General features: G+C 34.7%; 1 protein-coding gene across 27 annotated transcripts in view; it reads right to left on the bottom strand.

Annotated features, from left to right (window-relative positions):
• The window catches only part of MBNL1 (muscleblind like splicing regulator 1), a 219,744-nt gene that overhangs the window by 10,744 nt on the left and 186,417 nt on the right, over positions 1-22,583 (bottom strand). For 15 of the 27 annotated variants that reach the window (XM_032173875.2, XM_032173890.2, XM_032173876.2 and 12 more), the window contains 3 exons: positions 9,631-9,888; positions 8,414-8,467; positions 7,394-7,547 (listed from right to left, as the gene is read on the bottom strand). In XM_032173875.2, the coding sequence (XP_032029766.1) occupies positions 7,394-7,547; positions 8,414-8,467; positions 9,631-9,888 (466 nt within the window). The remainder of the gene's footprint in view (positions 1-7,393; positions 7,548-8,413; positions 8,468-9,630; positions 9,889-22,583) is intronic. The other 12 variants (XM_058426390.1, XM_032173882.2, XM_032173892.2 and 9 more) reach the window with 1 other exon arrangement.

Here is a 22,583-nt window from a genome sequence, read left to right as displayed (position 1 = left end):
TGCCTTAACATTTTCTTTATATCAGGCACATATTAACTTACTAAAGATTATTTATTATTAAATGCTAAATAATTCAATGTACAAAACTGACTTAACAATATAATGAAACCCAAACATTCATTTTCATTCCTTTTGTTTTATTTTCCTGTTCATTGTAGCAGCAACCATATAAACATGAAAGGGGTTGTGATTATTCATACAGGATTTGTATTTGGAGGGATGCCAAGCAATAAATTATACATAAAAAAGTGAAATTTGTGCATTTCCTTAGTTTGAAATTAAAATGTAGGAAAAGCATTAAGGGGGAATATAATTTCTTATAAGTATCAAATTGGTTTACTTCACGGTATCTAGGAAATCACAGTGGTTTTCACTGCTGGTTTAGACCTTCAAGACTTCTGGGAGTAGCAAATGTTCTACAAAATTTCACACACAAGAAACTGCTAATTAGACTTCAATAAAAACCTTGAGTGGGAGAGAGTGAAAATACATACATCACATATGGGGTGTTAGCACTGATGCTGACAATTGTTCAACCACGATAAGCAAAAATAAATGTTGCATATATAGATAGTCCTTGTTCTCTTTGACATGAAAATATTGAAAATTTAACTTATTTTACCAAGTACAAGGCACTTTCCCATATGCAGAACTACTGTTCTTTCTATGGGATTATTTTAGAATTCTAGGTTTTAAAATATCCAAGGATTTTATATTTCTATCTAAATCTTAGCATATCCTGTTTAAATACTAGCAGCATCTGGGACGAACATTTGTTAGAAAAATATCTGCCAAATGAATCTTGTCAGAGATGGCCCTATAAAATAAAGCTGCCATTGAGAAACTCAACAGAAAAACAGATTACTTAACTGGCATCTCTGTAACAGCTGTGATTAGTTTGTTATCACAATTAGACTGTGGGCAGAGTGATCAATGATTAAACTCTGTAATGAATCTGGGGACACATCCTAGCAAGTGGAATAATATTATATTGACAAGCATTAAGACACTTGAAGATCTCTGTCATTTGCTACTACTACTGAGTCAAAGACTTGTGAAAGACAAACAGAAACAAGCCAGTAATAACAAAGAAGTTATAATAATTTCAGACAGTAGAGCAAGCAAAACTTAATACCAGATCTACATCTTATAAAATCATTACTGTCTTAATGGTAGGGTGAGAGAATTGGAAAAGAAATGACGAATGAAAAAGAATAATGTGATAAGTAATATTAAAGCCAGTTTAAATACTGTACAGGTTATATGTTTCAATTATTTATTATTATGCTGAGACTTGCCTACTGTATTTCATCCCATGCATAATTAAGTCTGCACATGCTGAAAATGAGTTAACCTTATACTATCTCTCTAAAACCCTAAAGCTATTATGATTTGAATTTTAGTTTGAGTTATCTTCCTCATTAGCATTATAACCAATGCACACAGTTTTGAGAGGGATTTGCAGCAAATAAACATAAGGCAGCAATGAAAATACTAGCCAGGGTGCAATAACTCACAAATATGAGGACATAATGCTGTAGGACCCACTTACCAAAAACGAAAATCACTTTTGAAATGACCATAGTTTCCATCTTTACATGGGTTGATTTACTAATAATAATGTGCAAATGGCCAATTTAAATTTTTCCTCAATTTTCAGCACAAAGCAAAATTTAAGTGAATGTATTTGTCAATTTCCAATTTCTCCTACAAACATATTTGCAGAGCAGAATGGTGTGCTTCTGAGAAATGTGTTATTTTAATTGCATGACTTCTTAAATCAAAAATTTTAACTGATATGTATGAAAATGTAGGAAAAACTAGGATGATAATTTACAAATAAGATGTATGCATACTTAAAATTACTTGGAGTAGAAGGGAAGTAAGTAGAAGAGAGAAAAAGAATTGTAATGAAGATTAGTTGGAAGTTAGAATTTCGATGTAATAATTCAGTCCTATTTAGGTTGATTATAAGAAGTATTAAGCTGATTAAGATCTTCTAAAAATAGTGTATATCATTTTAAGACTAAAAGTTAACAATCAGTTGGATTATTCTCAAAATTGGTATCCAAACAAGCAGTACCTTCTTTTTTATTAATTATAAGTAATTTATTAATATACATAATTATAAATGATTATATGTATTAATGATACTAAATGTGACAAATCTTTTTCTCTTCTTTGTATAAACACAACCCTGCCTACCCCTGCCCTTAGACCTATACCACTATCTAAGAAAGTTTCCTGGCCTTTTGTTGCCTTATTCTTGGTAGAGTTGTAATACATGCCAAAGTAGAAGTTGTTTAAAGCAAATGTATTTTCAGAACTGTTAAAACTCATAAGCCAACGCTGATTGAGGGAGATACGCTAGAGAGGGAGACAAGAGGTGTGATTCTGAAGATGGTAGGTAAGTAAAAATGTGATGTAGGGCAGAGAAAAAAATTCCTCAAGATTGAAGTGGCAGGCAGTGTGCAGCTCCACAGGTAGTTGGGTAGGTAGCCTGTTCTTTCACAATAGCCCTGCAGACATCGGGCCCTCAAGGGCATGGGAGCCTGGAGGGCACAGACAAGGAAGCCTATACTCAAGGCAAGCACAGAACCCCTGGAGTACCTGTCTTAAGAGCTCTTGCAAGCATGGACAATGATCATATCAGCAGTGAGCAGCGCTGACTGAAGAATGAAGAATGCATAGCCTGTCTGAGAATACTAGACTGCTGTACAGGACCTCACATTGAGGTAAGGTCAGGAAAGAGACGGAGCTGGGGGATGTAGTCCTGGATTCCCAGTAATGCCTGTTATTTCTCTCAACCCAGGGAGATAGAGATCAGAGTTCAGAGCTAGACTTAATTTCAATGAAAAAAAAAAAATGGTATAAAGGAAAGTGGTATTTCTTACACGCCATAATTTCATGAGTGAAAACTCACACATATAACATAAATAGATCCTAAATTATGCATAATATCTACAAATAATCTGGTCCTGAAAGGGGAAGGTTAAAACAAGTATATATCGAAATCTGAAAAAACAAAACTTCAATATGAATTTAACCTAATACTTATATTTATCTTTAAATGAGGTGGAAGGTGTGAAACACCATGGAGTTAGGTCATCAGTAAGGGCTACTTCCACTCTCCCAAATCATTTTTAAGGTCTTCATGTAATAGATATTGACAGACTAACCAAGTCAGCCTGACCTGAGTTCAAGTTGTACTTAAATCTAAACCTTACAAAAGCCATTTAACTTGGGACAAATCACTGTACCTTATTAGGCTCCAAATTAGTCATTGGTAAAATGAAAATATTAATGCCAACCTTTTGGGCGTTGTGAAAAAAAAAATGAGATAATGTAGGCAAAGCACTCAGTGCAGCAGGGAACCAGAGCAACCATTCAATAAAACGTAGCTCTTTTGAACAAAATGTGTGAAACAACCTGGCCTAAGGCAATAGGGAATTGTAGCATTTGGAACTGAAGGGTACAGTGTGTGTCCTATCTAAAGGATTTACATTTAGTTTTCATTTAAACACTCTTAAACAAAAATATTTCTAGATACTAGATTTTACCCTTGAGCCATGAGTTTGCAATCCTTCACATAAATACTGGTATACTATGTGGCATACAATCAATGTTTATTGACTGAATAAATGGAAAGATGGGTGGATAGATAAATGGGGGGGATGAATAGATGGATGGAAAACTGAAGGACAGAGGAAGGAAAAAAGGATAAAGACAGGAAAGGAGAGCAGAGAATAGAATGATAGGAGGATGGCTGGATGGATGGATGGATGGTTGAATGATGCTTAGATGGGTAATGTCCATATTAAATCCAATTCTGTTCTTAAAAGTTAAAGTATGTAGTAATTTTTCTTAGCTAGCTGGCTGGCTTGTCACAGAACCCTGATCTTTTGCCAGCAAAATACTCTATACACAGCCACCTGCTCTAAGAATTTAGCTAACCATGCTTCACTGTAATTTGAATAAAATAGATACACACATCTGAAGTTATCATTGAAACAACAGACTACAGACTACTAAAATTCTGAGCTGCGAAAAATAAATGAATTTCATTTTCTTCCCAGTTCCAATAAAGCCTTCAAAAGTGTATCTTCCAAATTATTAAATTGCGTTCAGATCGGATTCCTTGATCATCTAATTCTTCTGTATTATTTGTCTGCCGAACAACCAAACTTTGGAAAATGAAATTCCTTTTCTCCCAGGTATTAGACATGAGATTACATGTGAATTTGTGGTAAGATAGATTTCCTTTAGTTCTCAAAGGGTGTTTTTAAAAAACTGAACTAATTGCCAAAATTTAAATATTGAGAAATTTCACATATAAACATACAAATGTCTAGAATATCTGGGAAAAAATCGTAAGACCATAAGACCTCGCAACACTGTATGTCAGGGCTACTGTGTTAGGTTGTGCGGGTTTCTTACAACCAACCCTATGAGGCATATACACAATCAACTGTGGTTTACACAGACTATGATATAAATGGAGCCACAAAGGGTTTGCAGTGGACAGCAGGTACAACCTGCCAGGCAGACAATCCTCTGAGGCAACAAAAGGCAAAGTCTGAACATTGACTATACTCTTTAGACTGAGCCTGTGCTCCCCTGTGCCTCCCAGACCCCACAGCTCCCAATTTATTTCTTGCTTCACTTGTGTTTCCTGCCTGGCCCCTGAGGCTTTTGCATTTACATTCCCTGCATTAGACTTCTTTCCTTTCTGACTGTCTGACAAAGTGATGGGGCAGAAATAATGAAGAGCTATCCATTTTAACCTTTTCATGCCATAGGGTCAATTTTTGTGCACACAGGTACATATTATATAATGAAAATATTTTAAAATAATCATGGAGTCACTACCTACTTCTGATTATGTGATTAATAAAGGTCAACCTGCTGTTTCAGGCCCTTAAAACTGAGTTGCAAATAAATGTTATTTTACGTTACTAATGCAATAATTTCACACTATATTGATTATATTTGAGAAATATGTGTGTGTATATATATATTTGTTGTTGTTGTTGTTGTTTTGTGTGTTTTTTTTTTTTTTTGAGACAGAGTCTCGCTCCTTTGCCCAGGCTGGAGTACAGTGATGTGATCTCGGCTCACTGCTTTGCATCCCAGGTTCAAGCGATTCTCCTGCCTTAACCTCCCGAGTAGCTGGGATTACAGGCATGTATCACCACATCCGGCTAATTTTTGGATTTTTAGTAGAGATGGGGTTTCGCCATGTTGGCCAGGCTGACCTCAAACTCCTGACCTCAAGTGGGCTGCCTACCTCGGCCTCCCAAAGTGCTAGGATTACAGGCATGAGTCATTGCGCCTGGCCAATATTTGAGAAATATTGATCAAGAATGGAATATCTCTGATGCAAAATGCATCATAATAAATGCAAATATATCTTAAAATTTTCAGCATATTTCAATTAATGCAGATTTTATTTAAATTAGCAATGCTTAACCTAGCAGAGAGACAAGTTTGATTTTGATTTATGAATGAGTTTATTATTTTCCCTAATTTGAACTTTATCTAGGATCTTTGGCTCTATCCACAGACAAAAAGCTATTCTAGGGAGACACTAGTGTCACAAGTAAGGGTCATCGTACCATGCAATTGGTTATACTTATTTAGAAAAAAAACTATAGTCATTTGAGTGTTGTTAAAAAAACTAATGTGAAACCTATTTTGATAAAACAGATTTTTGCAGCTTTCTTTAAATAGCATAGATTTGTTTTTTAGACTGTAGTAGAGAAACTATCATATGTTTTAAGACTAGTCAAGTGCAGCAGTGAGAAGACAGGAATGAGTAGAACAAGGAGTTCAATCTGTAACTGACTGTGAACAATCAATTGAGATAATTCACTACCTCTGGTCTAGCTGAAACTGTCATTTCTCATGGTAATGCTTTAGCCAATAAAATAAACTGACAAAAATAAGTTTTAATTTCTTCAAAGAGATTATGATAGTTACATATAATCCCTCGAAACTTTGCTCATCTGACTACAGAAAAACTGATGGATTGTTTGTTGGGGGCAGTGAAAATCTAGGGGCACAGCAACTGGCACAAGAGCAAAAAGATTAATTTCTGAAAAACTATGTATGTTGAGAAGAAAGTTATAATATTACAAAACATAAGAGAAATGTGAGACTGCAGGTCAAAATGATTTAGTTTTTGTTCCAATATGGACAAACTGCAGTTTGAAAGGTACTATTTCACAAGTACAAATATCATTTTATCCATGTGTCTGGGGCACTGCCTATTTCAGCTAGTGGAATATTGTAGTTAATTGTTACTTCATATTTATTTTACATATGGATGACTGATTTTCAAAGATGTACTGTATGAAAGTTATGGTTAGTATTAAAAGCTCATATAATTTATTCTTTTGTTTGTGAATCAAAAATAAATTCACATTCTCTTATAGCATTATGAACCTACTACACTGTAAATACTGCCAGTATAGTCTAATATAAAATTGGGAGCTGGATTTTTGACATATATATCTACTCATTAATTTAATTAATAAAATAATTTTATTAAGTAAGTCTCTAAAACCATGGTATTCTGAAAATAAGGGTGAAGCGATAAAGAGGAAAGTGAGATTAGAGTTTCTGGTTAGTAAAATTCCAGATAATAATGAGTTTACATGTATTTTCTGAAATAAGTTCAGAGTGAATAAAAAGAGTAAATTTCCAGGTAATTAAATGAGTAGCTAGTCTGTGTTTTAAACTTTGCAATCTTTGTGAATAATTCTAGATTATGTATACATTACCAAATTGAAAATAAGCTGAAACCACAAATATAGAACTCCATAATAAATTAAACATTGCTGAGCACTTAGGGCTATTTCAATATTAGCTTAGGAACAGTCATAAATTTAAACAGTGTACTGATTGATGCCAATAAGAGCCCTTTTTAAGAGCTCTAGAACACATAGTTTTTTTCATTCTTGACCTTGAAAACAAAAAGGCTGAAAAATAAAAATCAAACCTGAAAGTGCTGTTTTATATAATTTAAATTAACTCTATGGAATAATGAAGGCAAAGGGGTCTTACAGCAAGAAAGTATCATAAAATAGCTTGACAGACATGTAAAAGTGTTGAGGAAAGAGAAAAAAAGAGAACTATATTTCATTTCCAAATTACACAAACACAAATAAATATATAAAATACCACTGATCCTTAATCCACATTTCATTAAGCTAAAATCCTTAGTTTTTAAGGAAAACCACATAAGATACCTCAGATAAGTTTCCATCATTGACCACCTTACCTGACACCTCATCTATAATTATAAACAAACTTGGGGTGTGGTTTATCTGCTCTAACAGTAGGACTCTCTGTAGATCATCAGATTCATTTATTAAGAAACCCCACCCCTTACCTGGTGGGAGAAATGCTGTATGCTGTTGTAACTGCATGTTGGCTAGAGCCTGTTGGTATTGGAAAATACCAGTGTTAAAGACTGCGGTGGCACCGTTGGTTTTTTCAAGAGCAGGCCTCTTTGGTAATGGGGGAAGTACAGCTTGAGGAATTCCCTGTTTAGTGAATGAGTATAAAAAACAAATACCAGTAAAAAGAGAAAAAGAAAAAAGAAAAATCAGTCGAAGGCTAAAATTGTTAGGAAGCATGAGCAAGCAAGCAGCAGAGCACTTAACTACCCAAGGGAAAAAATCCAATGAACAAAAAATTAAGGAGAGAACAAAAAAAAAAAAAAAAAGCAAGATAAAAGCTTTAAAGGAAGCATTATTTTTGTCCAAAACAAAATCTCACTAGTACGAGAGCACATGTTATAATGTGTTAAAGTGCTTTACGTCCCATAATGCTTCAGGCTTTCTGTGAGAAGCCATTGATTTGGGAAAAGAAGAAAAGCCGCACTGCGAGCTCCATGAGGATTGACAAGTATAAGCAATGTTAATAGTTAATTGTACAGTGACTGAAACAGATAAAATAAAAACTAACCCACTCTGCTCCTCCCCCCAGATCTACCTAGACATGCAAATGTCCCAGAGCATGCAAGTTTTTTTCCTTAAATACTGAACTATAAATATTAAAATGTAAATAATTCTACCACTAAAGCCATGCTAACCAAACAGGTACATAAATATACAGTCAAAAATACACTCCTATGTCCTCTGACTATTTCTTTAGAGCATTCTACAATGTAGTTAAACTGAATGTGGGCTGCTGGGCTTTCAGAATCTTTTATTGTATGATATCCATCTATGTACTTAGATTATAGTCTTTCTACTAATTTTTGTCAGGAAACCACACTCAGTTTTTTCATTGTACTTTACAACTCTATAACAGAAAAAAGGATATATATTTTAAAGTTGATTAAAAAAAAAAACTTGTATCTACAATAAAGCTACATGCCAAGCTAAAAGGTGAAAGGTCATAGTACCAGGTCAAAGGTTGCCTCGAGGGGTCGCTTCAGTGATTTGACAGCCGACTGAGTCTTAATTAGCAGGCAGCGAGCACATGATGGCAATGGGCCAGTGGGGTTCAAGCGCATTAACATAAACAGCAAGCAGAGGTGCATCATGGGGGCAGCAGTGCATTTTTGGGTAGGTGAGAAAAAACAAATAAAAAAACAAATCATCGGAATGCCATATACAACGAATAACAAGACTAAGCATGCACAATAAAGGCACTACTGAGTTGTTATTGGGAGGATAACTCCTCTTTGTAGTTAATTACAAACAAGATACTCTAACAGAAAAAAAAAAAGAGTGAAAGGAAGAGAGGAGGAGAGAGTCTGCCTTCTGTATTTTTGCTCAAGTATCCATAAACACAGAAAAGATCTCTCTCGTGATTATTTCACTGTGTTATGAAATACTACACAGTGACTTTTAAAATGAGTATTTCATTGATTTAAGTCATATATTTATGTAAAAAATGACATTAAAACAGGTAAGCAAAGAACAAAGAATGGGCTCATTAAAATCAGCTACTAGATCACATTAAAATTTACCTTGAGAATATAGTTTAGTAGCTATTCTTAATGATCCAATTTCTAACTCCTTGGGTACTGCTGTCTCTCTCCTTTCTATATAATGGCATAGTCAAGCTTCTCTAGTTTTACTATTATGTTTATGCCACAGTATTATTTCAGAAAATCTAGATAGTATACTACTCAAAATCCTGTAGCTAATTCTAAGAACAATTTTGTTGAACAATTCTCCTAAATAGTTCCAGATCATGTTATTGTTAAAAGCAAGATATATGTAAAGAAGAACCTTGATGTGCAAAAGAACACACCAAAGGAAAACAATGGCTGATTAGATGGCACACAGAAATAAGAAGACCGAAAATGGCAATATCGTTAAATTGAAAAGGAGACAGGTGGTTCTTTACAAAGCAGAGATTTCAGAAACCCTACATCCAGAATAAGACAGATTAAGAGTTAGGCCAAGAGTAGGAGCAATCTGAACCATCTGAGGAGTTACCCTCACTTCTGTGAAAGTAACTTCTTTATATATTGTCTGGGATACCTGAACAAACATATCTTCAGCAACTTTTTTTTAAAAAGGTTAATAAATGAATAGCTTGTAGTCAGATATAGTTGCTCACTTTGCTTTTCTGACTGCTAACAAGGAGAAAGCTGATATCTCTACTCACCATGGCAGCTGCGGTGGCTGCAGCCTGTGCAGCTGCAGCCTGGTTGACCTGGTATTGGGCAGCCTTGATCTTGGCTTGCAAATGTGCAGGGGGATGAAAGTATTTGCACTTTTCCCGAGAGCATCTCCCTTTGATGTAATCCATACACACAGTGACTGTGTTGTCATTGGTGTCAATCATTGTGCTGTCAGCAGGATGAGCAAACCGACAATCATTTTCTCCTCTGTTGCAATTGCCACGTTGGTACTCTCGACATACCTATGAGGTCATTAAGTACATGAGGTTTAGTCAACATGAACAAGAAGAAGCTTTCTGAAGATTTTAACTTAGAGTGCAAGACTGGTGATGGAAGGCTATAGATTAAAGGGGAAAATGATTTTCAAACAAGGCAACAAAGTAACTTCAGCATTTCCTAGTTTAGTTACAAATTATAACTCCATTTCAGTATAAATGTCCATAAGAAAATGCATGTAGAATATTAATTATGGTAAAAATACAATCTGAAATGGTGTTATTAATTGCAAAGGGAAAAATAATAACTTCACAATAAAGAAACATGGCAAACATCATTTTAACCAAGTGATCAAAATTAATAATGAGACAGTGACATTGTGTGTCTATTGATATGATACAATGAGAAGGGCACACAATCACAGTAGACGTATTACTGCCTGAATTTAATCAAGATGAAACATCAGACAAAGTGAATGGAAAGATATTTACATAATAACCGACTAGTACTCTTCCAAAGTGTCAAGGTCATGCAAGACAGACTGAGATATTATCACAAGCTGGAGGATCCCGGAGTCACAGAAAGAATATTAGGAGGACAACTGGTAAAATCTGATTAAAGTCTGTAGATTGGTTAAACAGCAGCATATCAATGTTAACTTTTCTGGTCTTAGGAGAGATTCTACAGTTATGTAAGATATTAATATTTAGGTCAGTAAAGGGTAGACGAAACTCTTGGGTCCATTTTTGCAACTTTTGTGTAAATATAAAATTATTTCCAAGTGAAAAATATACAAAATCAAATTTGATAGCTTTTTATGAAAATGTTTCCAGGAGTTATTTTTTTGATCTTTAGAGATTCACTTGGTAGCTATATAAAGCAGTAAAAAGAGATTGGTTTTGTTATGTCTGTTTGTTTTATATTTTCTAATTCTGTTAATTTTGCCACGGAGATCTTAGGGAAAAGACGAAAACATTATTTCTCATTCATCTGCGCAAATTTTGACTCTTACTATTTAAAAGCAGTCTTCAGTCAGGATACTTTGACCCTTTTACCACAAGAGGGCCATCTAAAACACAGAATGTCCTTTTAATATTTTCGTGCTCTTACTTCAAGCTTCAAGGAAACAGTTTGTAATTGTTCAAGTATCTTTTCACAAATAGCAAAGGCAGATACTAAGCACTTTATTTTGAAGTTAAGCAAGAAAGATAAACTGTAACCCTACTATGACTTAAGAAGCAAAGGTTTTCTTGTATTTGTATAAATACGATGATTGCATTTAAATCTGGGTGTTTTCCCCACATTATATTCATATCCTATTATTGAGGAAAGTGTTTCTTAAAGAAGGAGATACTATAATCTGTACCATGCTACATCTTAAAAAAGATCATTATAAATGATATCTTGCAGTACTTGGAAACCACAACCTAGCTAAAGTTTTGTGTTCCAAATACATACAATGAACCAGAGTCATTCATCACCACACTCAGAGTTATTAAGAACACAAAAATGACTTAAAAAGTTATTCAAGATTCTGGTTTTTTATTAGTGTATTTATCTTACTGAACAGAAGAAAAAAAGTATTACCAAGATTTGTAACTTAAAAAGCAAAAATGATCAAGCTGTTACCGAGAATAATTATCCTCCTCTCTGGCTGAACATTGGCATCAGCTATGGAGCTCGCTAAAACAGTACCCAGTACCTAATCAAAATTTATTGTATGTGAGGTTCATCACTATACTCAGGAAGAGTCATGTGCCTACATTAAATAATGATAAGTTTTATGTGTGTGTGTGTGTGTTTGTGTATGTATGCTAAATATATACTACTGCATAAACGAAAGGGCTACTTTTCTGTTTAAGCAAGTCTATGTCAATGTAGGCATCATCAAACAGGAAACTTGCAGGTCTATAAGTGATCTCTCTCTGCTGCTATTTGCTCCTCAGTAATTCCTGCTTTCTTGAATATGCTCAAAATGAATTGGCAGCAGGGAACTAACACTATTTTTCCAATTTAGTTTACTGTTTGCCACATTAACAAGAAAGAAGACCTGAATTTATTTAGGTTCTGTGTGTATGTATTTGCGTGTGTGTATGTGTGTGTGTGTGTGTGTGTGGGCGGGGGGGGTTCTACAGGTTAAGGATTCATTTATTATAATTTCACGTTCTTTACTCTCCTGTGGAACATTTAGAAAGAATTCTAAAAATATTTAAGCAGAGTTAATAACTAAGAATTAGCTCAGAATGTGTCATAAAACCAACCTTTTCTGAGGTTAAAAAAAACTTAGTCAATTGCTTTTGGATAATGTGCATGTTTGACTCTTTCATATTTTTATTTTTTTGCAGCTTCTGGTTTCTCCTAAGAAATGGGACAGAAACATACTGTAATAGCTACTCTCACATTATTCTTGCCTGTGAAAAAATAAGGAAGAGAAAATCTCTTGTGAAAACTTGTACTGGTGAGAGTTACAGGCCAGTGGGACTGGTAATTTACCAAGCATTAGATATGCATCTGAATAGTGGGGTACCTATAGGAACATGAACTTCCCAAACCTTCTAAAACACATTTTCCCTAATAGACCCCATCAATAAAATGGGATCTATCCCTTGGTTGCTCAATTTGGGTTTGATCTGGTTTCTCTGATAAACTCAAGGGCACTTTAGACTATGCTGATACCCAAAATAAATCTCTTAGACGTACTATTACATTAGTAAATTATAACTGACAACATTTCACAAATTTAATCTCATAATTAAAAACAGGATAAGAAATTATAACATTTATCATACAGAGAATGTGAAACACAGAATGTAAAATTAAATCTGAAAATTCTAACAACATTGTGGTTCATTTTTCTCTTCTCATCCAGTCTTCTGTATGTATGCACACATTTTTAAAAATAATTGTAATTATAGTATAGCTATTATTTGGTGACCTTTTATGCTCAACAATGCATCATATGCATTTCTCATTTTGCTAAATAATTTCCAGAGTGAATACTTTTGATGGCTGCATCAAATTTCATCAAATAGTGTACATAATATAGGTAACTCTTTTGGAGGATATTTAGGTAATTTCCAGTATTTCCGTATTACAAATAATATTCAAAGAATCTATCCATGACTATAGGCATTTTTCATTATTTTTGGCAGATACATGTACAGATTTATCAGTATATATATATATGTACTGGGTCAACATATAAAAATATTTTCTGACTGGGCACGGTGGCTCAAGCTGGTAATCCCAGTACTTTGGGAGGCTGAGGTGGGTGGATCACTTGAGGACAGGAGTTCGAGACCAGCCTGGCCAACATGGTGAAACCTCATTTCCACTAAAAATACAAAAATTAGCTGGGCATGGTGGCAGGCGCCTGTAATCCTAGCTACTCAGAAGGCTGAGGCACGAGAATCGCTTGAACCCGGGAGGTGGAGGTCGCAGTGAGCCAAGATCGTGCCACTGCACTCCAGCCTGGGCGACAGAGCGAGACTCCGTCTCAAAAAAAAAAAAAAAAAAAAAAAAAAGAAAAAAAATATTGTTTGATAAATGGTTTTCAAACCTGCATTAAAACAATAAGATCTATTTAGCTACACATATAATGTGATTCAACACGAGCCTTTTACTTTACAAGTACTAAGGCAAGATTTGCCAATGAAGATATTCACTGAAAACATTTAAGTTCTATTTCCAGAAAAATATCTATGGAATAATTATAAACTTTAAATAATCAAAAGAAAACATAATCAGGAAAATTTCCCAAGAAAATGTAAACTAATTCTAAACAAACCTTCTTTTGTTAACTAAATAGCAATAATATAGCGGACAGACAATAGGGTTTGGAGTCGGAAATTGTGAGTTCCAGTTCCTATCACTTTACTAGCTATGGAATCTTCACAATGAAAACACTATTAACATCTATTTAAAAGGTCATGAATACTGAATAAAATAATGCATAGCTTACAACACACCATACAAATCTGGATAATATGAATAATCCTGTCATTTGATCTCTAATTTTTTAATACATGAAAAACATATTTCAAAATGGTCAAAATAATGTAAGTTTTATAAGTAGTATTAAATTCAGCAATGCTCTCAAGTTAAAGCACTGGGATTCTAAGGAGATTAATGTCAATATTTGAATTTATTCAAAAGTGGAGAGTCATTTGCATGTTCTTTAAGGAGATATCCCTTTGAAGTAATATGTTTTGTGTTTACCATATTTGTATAATTAACTCAGTCATCTTGGAGAATAACAATCAAAAGCAGGAACAGAAAGCTAATTTTAACAAGAAACAGGGACTTTGTCCATTTTAACATTTTGAGAAGTCAGTTTAACAGTTAATGGCCAATATTAAGAAATGTATTCAAAGACATATAGCTACATGTTCACCAACAAGCAGAATGGATTTCACTTTCTATTAAGCTGGAACTAACAAGCTAAATTTTTCTAAGTATTACTTTAAAAAGTAATCCTGGATAATCACTTTGATCAAAGTGTCCACAGCATCATTGATCATGAGTTTATAATTTAATGCAAAGAAATTATCTCTATTTTCATTTTAAAAGGATTAAAATATCTACTTTGTAATCTTCATAATTCTGGTGATTAGGTAAACGTAACTGTAGTCAATTTATTGTACAATTAAAATCCCTAGATAAATATCGGATGATGTGATTTCTAGTTTCAGTTGGTGATATGGTTTGGCTGTGTCCCCACCCAAACCTCATCTTGAATTCCCACATGTTGTGGGACAGACCCAGTGGGAGGTAATTGAATCATAGGCGCATATCTTTCCTGAGCTGTTCTTAAGATAGGGAATAAGTCTCATGAGATCTGATGGTTTTAAAAAGGGTTATGTCCCTGTGCAACCTTTTTTCTTGTCTGCCACCATGCGAAACGTGCTTTCCACCTTCCACCATGATTGTGAGGTCTCCCTAGCCATGTGGAACTGTAAGTCCAACAAACCTCTTTCTTTTTGTAAATTGCCCAGTCTTGGGTATGTCTTTATCAGCAGCGTGAAAATTGACTAATACAGTTGGTTATTCAATAACTGTATGTATTTGATCAATTTTTCTCCTTCCAAAAAAATTCAAGAAAAGGACAGCTACTTTAGCTACCTCATAATATTTCTGTTAAGATCAAATGGGAGCATTCTTTGAAGCCTAAAAGGCAAACTCCATCATTACTATTTAGGCCAGAAAACACAAGCATACTTCTATAGGTAACAGAACTAAGAATCTACCACTTGATCTCTTATAAAAACATAAAATAAAATCTGAATAGGAATGACCAACGACAGAACCATTAAATCCACTTCCACGCTGTCATTTATTCATTCCCATGAATGACTGTGCAAACCCAACAGGACAGGAAAATAGACACAACTTTGAAACAAGCCTGTCAATACACCAAGTTAGCCATTACCTTATTTCACTTTATTATTATTATTATTATTATTATTATTACTTGAGATAGGGTCTCCCTCTGTCACTCAGGCTGGAGCAGTGGTGCAATCTCAGTTCACTGCAGCCTCAACCTCTCTGCTCAAGTGATCCGCCCACCTAAGTCTCTCAAGTAGCTGGAACTGCAGCTGTGAACCACTGTTCTTAATCTAGCAGTTACCACACTCAACACCACATCAAAACTCTAATCATATAGATTAATAATTGACAGAGCCATAGTGTATTGTTTAAATGAAGATGTGACTACATTTTTAAGAGCCATTCTAAAGTTTATTACAGATATAAAAAAAACAATCTGCATAAACCTCTATGTGCAAAACTCTTAAGGTTTCTTGGCAATTTTCTGGAGATATTAAAAAAAAATCACACAAGCAGTAGCCAAACAACCTCTACAAAAATGCAAAATTAGAATAATCCTACCAATAAGACTTTCCTACATTATTAAAAGCATCTTCTTTTCTAATCTTTTCTGAATAGAAAGTCTTTTATTCCATCATGTTAAATCCACTAAACACCTAAAAAATCCCAACATAGGCATGCTTTTCACTGTCATTCTAATCCTTTTAGCTTTAAACATCCTATTTTTTTGTAGTCAATGGGTATTATATTTTTTTCTGCCTATATGAAAAGGGTTATTGGATTCTTCTGTGTAAGTAATGGAAACATACAACAATTAGTGGCCCAAATTAGAAACTCGTGTAATGATTACCTCACAGAATAAAACTTTCAGCCAAGAATAATTTATTTTAATACAAGCAAATGCGAACTGAAACTATCAGAAACCAAGTCGTTTGCCCACCTTTCCTGGAATACTCATGTTTTTCTCATATAGACTGCTGATGTAAAAATGGTGCAGCTAACCAAATGTCAATCTAATGTTTTCATCAGTGTCTGAAATACGTGTCCCCTGGTTTTTATTTGATTACGCCTATGTAATATGAATTACCTTAACAGTCATCATTGTTTACCTAAAGTATTTCACTATGCCATGCACAGTGTTCTTACCAACTTATCGGAGGAGACAGATTTTTAATTAAGGTTCACAAAAAACCATATCATTTACAAATACATTAAGTAAACGATGAAAAGTTGAAGCCTAAATAAGAGATGCTAGTATCTTTTAGTGCATGTGTTTATAACTATTTGCATTTAGAATCACACGGCAGATCTGTGAAAAATATTACCAAACCCCACTGCAGATCTACTGAATCAGTCTTTGGGGATGAGGTCCTACATTTTTAACATCACCCCAAGTGATTCTAATCTCATTAAAGTATGAAAACCACTCCTTTAGGTCTAGGTGCATAATCAAGATGCCATATTTTATAGCTGAAGTGCTCAAAATGCAAACATGTTTCCAAGGAGAATGTTAACACATGATAAACATTTTTTATATTTTAGTACCTCTGTGGGATTACCCTGAGCCCTGAATAAGGGGATGTATCTTTCTGTGTTTAATTACCTGAGCAACTGGTTGACTGACTCATTTATCTGTTGATGTAACAAGTTACTGGGCATCAGTTATGAGTTTGGGCACTATTCTCATGTGGATCTTTTCTTGTCATTTTGATAAGACAGGAATTAAAGCATTTCAAAGACATTCCTCACATCTTCTACTTGAAATATTTTCAACAGTTTTCTACTGAATATTGTTCAGTAAATGAGAGAATGAATGCATTCATTAATTCTTTTTGCACCATAAAAAATTACTGCGCATCTTGAAAATAAGTCAAACAATGATTTCTCCAATTACTAAGTTTTTGTAGTAAAGCAGGGGTATGGCTAAAAAACTCAGTCTTTCCTAGAATCTACAGATTTGAATAATTTCTTAACATAATCATGGAAAGAAATTGCTGAGACCAGCCTGGCAAACATGGTGAAACCCCATCTCCACTGAAAATACAAAAATTAGCCGGGCATGGCGGCACACATCTGTAATCTCAGCTACTCAGGAAGCTGAGGCAGAAGAATTCCTTGAACCTGGGAGGTGGAGGTTGCAGTGAGCTGAGATTGCGCCACTGCACTCCAGCCTGGGCAACAGAGTGAGACTTCGTGTCAAAAAAAAAAAAAAAAGTATGAATTTTGAAGTACAGAAAGTACTTGGCAACAAAGTCTTTTAAAAGATAGCCAGTAAAGAAAGGATAATATGAATATTGATATAAATCTCATGTTGTGGGTATATGTGATATATGTAATATATGCTTATAGATATAGATATAGATATATGTATATAATTTTTTAAAATATATGTTTCAGTAGCTTGTGGCTGGTGTTAAAAACAAGGAAATGACCTAAATGTCCCTAGAATGTTCTAACTGGAAGTGACCTTAGAGATTATCTGGTGCAACCCCTAATTTTACATGTGAGGAATATGAAGCCCAGAGAATAAGAGCATCCCGATCCAAGCTGCCTCACCTAATTAGCAACATCACATGCAGTAATTCTTGAATTCCTGTTTTCCAATTTAACATTTTTTTCCTGTAGTATCACAATGGGTGCTGTAAAGATGTCAGTTTTAAGCAATTATGTAAGAACCAGAAGGCTGACAATCTATGGTATTTTAAATTTCTTTATTGTCTAACAAGTTGCAGTAAAAAGAGAAGTGACAAGAAGAACTGGCCAATAGTTTAACTGATTCCAAAAATTTTTCACCTCAGAAGGAACTCAACATTCAAAAATATGCTTCAGAATTTCACAAGGAAGAAGTAGAGTATACATTTAAATGCCAAATGACCAAACATTTGGTCAATTAATAAATAAGTGTGTGCATTTATTGCCATGTCTTTTAGACTTCAATACGTAATGCAATTAGCATGCGAGGAAATAACCTGCAGATAGGATTGTCTAAAATCACAAGCACAGAGCAGAAAGATGCACCTCTGAGCTTCACACTGCAGTATCCTAACAGGTTGTAACTGTGACACTGGATCAGATCTTGTTAACAAGAATAACATAAGAAGCTGCACTACAATCAAGCATTTAGATAAGCGGGATTCAGATAAAAGGGAAATGACAGTTGATGCAGTCGTAGCCGTTTGTACTAACTACAGCAAAAGAAAACAGACATAATACACTAAGTAACTCCTCACAAAAAGAAAAAACTCAAAGACAAAAGTCTTCATTTCAATTAAGCACTACAAAATATAACCAGTAACAAACTACCTAAAATTGTGAATGTGGGAGGATTGGTTTAGAAGACTTATAACCAGCTTTTTGAATATCATGTTAATAATTCATTAAAGTTCATCTCAGACTGCTTATTTGGATCCCACTAATCAATCAACAATTATGCATTAAGAACTCAGGATTTGCTTTAGAAAGGTTGGGGGAACAAAACTGCTTCACATGCTGAGGATCCAATAATTTCAGATATTAAAAAATTTTTTTTTATTATTATACTTTAAGTTTTAGGGTACATGTGCACAATGTGCAGGTTTGTTACATATGTATCCATGTGTCATGTTGGTGTGCTGAACCCATTAACTCGTCATTTAGCATTAGGTATATCTCCTAATGCTGTCCCTCCCCCCTCCCCCCACCCCACAACAGTCACCGGAGTGTGATGTTCCCCTTCCTGTGTCCGTGTATTCTCATTGTTCAATTCCCACCTATGAGTGAGAACATGCGGTGTTTGGTTTTTTGTCCTTGCGATAGTTTACTGAGAATGATGGTTTCCAGTTTCATCCATGGAGAAACTACCATTAGAGTGAACAGGCAACCTACAAAATGGGAGAAAATTTTCGCAACCTACTCATCTGACAAAGGGCTAATATCCAGAATCTACAATGAACTCAAACAAATTTACAAGAAAAAAAACAAACAACCCCATCAAAGAGTGGCCAAAGGACATGACCAGACACTTCCCAAAAGAAGACATTTATGCAGCCAAAAAACACATGAAAAAATGCTCATCACTGGCCATTAGAGAAATGCAAATCAAAACCACAATGAGATACCATCTCAAACCAGTTAGAATGGCGATCATTAAAAAGTCAGGAAACAACAGGTGCTGGAGAGGATGTGGAGAAATAGGAACACTTTTACACTGTTGGTGGGACTGTAAACTAGTTCAACCATTGTGGAAGTCAGTGTGGCGATTCCTCAGGGATCTAGAACTAGAAATACCATTTGACCCAGCCATCCCATTACTGGGTATATACCCAAAGGACTACAAATCATGCTGCTATAAAGACACATGCACACGTATGTTTACTGTGGCACTATTCACAATAGCAAAGACTTGGAACCAACCCAAATGTCCAACAATGATAGACTGGATTAAGAAAATGTGGCACATATACACCATGGAATAGTATGCAGCCATAAAAATTTTTAAGTTTCCTCTTAATCCATCTGCAAACAGCATTAGTTAATTAATAAGCAAGTACAGTTGTGTAATGACAAATCACTCAAAAATCCAGGTGTATCAGGTGTATCTCCCTAGCAAGAAAGAGTTGCTTCACATCTCTTCTCCTAAAATCATCTCCCTGTAAAAGTGAATTAATAATAGTATCTTCCTCATAAGATTGTTTTGAACATTAAACCTTTTGAGCATGTGTCTGGTATATGATTGTCAACATGCTAAAATCTGACAGCCTTTGTAATATATGCAACAAAAGTTAATAAATAATAAATCAGCTTATTAACTAAATGCCTGCTAAACTGACAAAGTATTAGAATCAATTATGTTCACACAACAGCCTGAGTTTGCCACTTTCTCAGTAAAATTTATCAGCACTAAGTATTGCCTCATCCTCAGGAGGAGGAAATAAAAGGCATCCAAATAGGAAGAGAGGAAGTCAAATTATCCCTGTTTGCAGACAACTTGTTTCTTTATTTAGAAAATCCCATAGTCTCGGCCCAAAAGCTCCTTGATCTGATAAACAACTTCAGCAAAGTTGCAGGACACAAAATCAATGTATAAAAATCAGTAGGATTCCTATAAACCAACAACATCCAAGCCGAGAGCCAAATCAGGAGTACATTCCCATTCACAATTGCCACAAAAAGAATAAAATACTTAGGAATAACAATTAAGCAGGGAGGTGAAAGCTCCCTAAAATGAGAATGACAAAACACTCCTCAAAGAAATCATGGATGACACATAACAAATTGAAAAACATTCCATGCTCATGGATAGGAAGAATCAGTAACATTAAAATGGCCATACTGCTCAAAGCAAGCTATACATTCAATGTTATTCCTGTCCAACTACCAATGACATTCTTCACAGAATTAGAAAAAAAAACTATTTAAAAATTCATATGGAATAAAAAAAGAGCCTGGATAGCCAATGCAATCTTAAGCAAAAATAACAAAGCTGGAGGCATCACATTACCTGACTCAAACTATACTACAAAGCTACAGTAACCCAAACAGCATGGTACTGGTATAAAAAAGACACATAGACCAATAGAACAAACAGAGAGCCCAGAAATAATGCAGCACACCTACAACCATTTGATCTCCAACAAAGTTGACAATAACAAGCAATGAGGAAAGGACTCCCTATTCAATAATTGGTGCTAGGATAACTGGCTAGCCATACACAGAAGATTGAAACTGGACCCCTTCCTTATACTATATACAAAAATCAACTCAAGATGGATTAAAGCCTTAAATGTAAAACCCAAGACTATAAAAACCCTGGAAGATAACCTAGGAAGTACCATTCTTGACATAGGACCTGGCAAAGATTTCATGACAAACATGCCAAAAGCAATCGCAACAAAAACAAAAATGGAAAAATGGTATCTAATTAAACTAAAGAGCTTCTACACAGCAAAAGAAACTATCAACAGAGTAAACAGCCTACAGAATGGGAGAAAATTATTTACAAACTATGCATCCCACAAAGGTCTAATATCTAGAATCTGTAAGGAACTTAAATTACGAGCAAAAAACAAGCCTATTACAAAGTGGGTGAAGGACATAAACAGATGCTTTTCAAAGAAAGATATACATGTGGCCAACAAGCATATGAAAAATGCCCCTTATCACTAATCATTAGAGAAATGCAAATCAAAACCACTAGATACATCTCACACCAGTTAAAATGTCTATTATTTAAAAAGTCAAAAAATAATGAATGTTGACAAGGTTGCGAAGAAAAAGAAACAATTAGACACTGCTGGTAGGAGGGCAAATTAATTCAACCATTGTGGAACACAGTGTGGCAATTCCTCAAAGACCTAAAAACAGAAATATCATTCGACCTAGTAATCCCATTACTGGGTATGTACCCAAAGGAATATAAATCATTCTACCATAAAGACATACACGTGTATATTCACTGCAGCACTATTCACAATAGCAAAAACATGGAATCAACCTAAGTGCCCATCAATGGTAGCCTGGATAAAGAAAATGTGGTACATATACACCATGGAATACTATGCAGACATAAAAAAGAATGAGATCACGTCCTTTGCAGCAACATAGATTGAGCTGGAGGCCATTATCCTAAGCAAACTAATACAGAAACAGGAAACCACATAACCACATGTTCTCACTTGAAAGTGGGGGCTAAATGATGAGACCTCATGGACACAAAGAGGGAAACAACAGATGTTAGGGCCTATTTGAGGGTGGATGGTGGGAGGGGGGAGAGGATCAGAAAAAATACCTATTGGGTATTGCACTTATTATCTGGGTGATGAAATAATCTCTACACCAAACCCTCATGATATTAAGTTTACCTATAGAAAAACCTGCACATGTACCCCTGAACCTAAAATGTAAGTTAAAAAAATATATCGCCACATCCTCACCAGGGAAAAGAGGAAAAGGTCATTTTGTTCTTTAGGTGGGTTCAATGACAGGTTTGTACCTTCAATGTACATTTGATGCTGTCACTTTTTCTCTACATCTATAGTTTACCAAATTCATTAATTCATAGTCATGCTGAAATTCTGAACAACCACTTTGAAATAAGATTTAAAACTTAGTATCTTTTTCATGTACCAACAGCAGACCCCACGCATCTGACTATCCTTTACTCTAGACCTTAGAGAATTATGCAAAAAACTTTTATGAGAGCACACTTCATAAACAAAGTTTTCTTTCTACTTCAACCAAAATATTGTACAGCTTATGAGGAAACTTGCAATAATAAATTGTAAAATGTTTTATAGACACTAATATTTGTTCATCTTTATGAGAACAATTTTTAGGGGATTGATAACATTTGTTATTCTTGATAGCTGCAACAACAACAATAACAAACATTCAGGAGGCATTTTCTATGTGCCAGATA

This window comes from Hylobates moloch, unplaced genomic scaffold (genome assembly GCF_009828535.3).
Source record: "Hylobates moloch isolate HMO894 unplaced genomic scaffold, HMol_V3 SCAFFOLD_13, whole genome shotgun sequence".
In the NCBI taxonomy this organism is placed as follows: Eukaryota; Metazoa; Chordata; class Mammalia; order Primates; family Hylobatidae; genus Hylobates; species Hylobates moloch.
The sequence above is the reverse complement of the archived record's forward strand: the minus strand, read 5'-3'. Positions and strand labels throughout refer to the sequence as shown.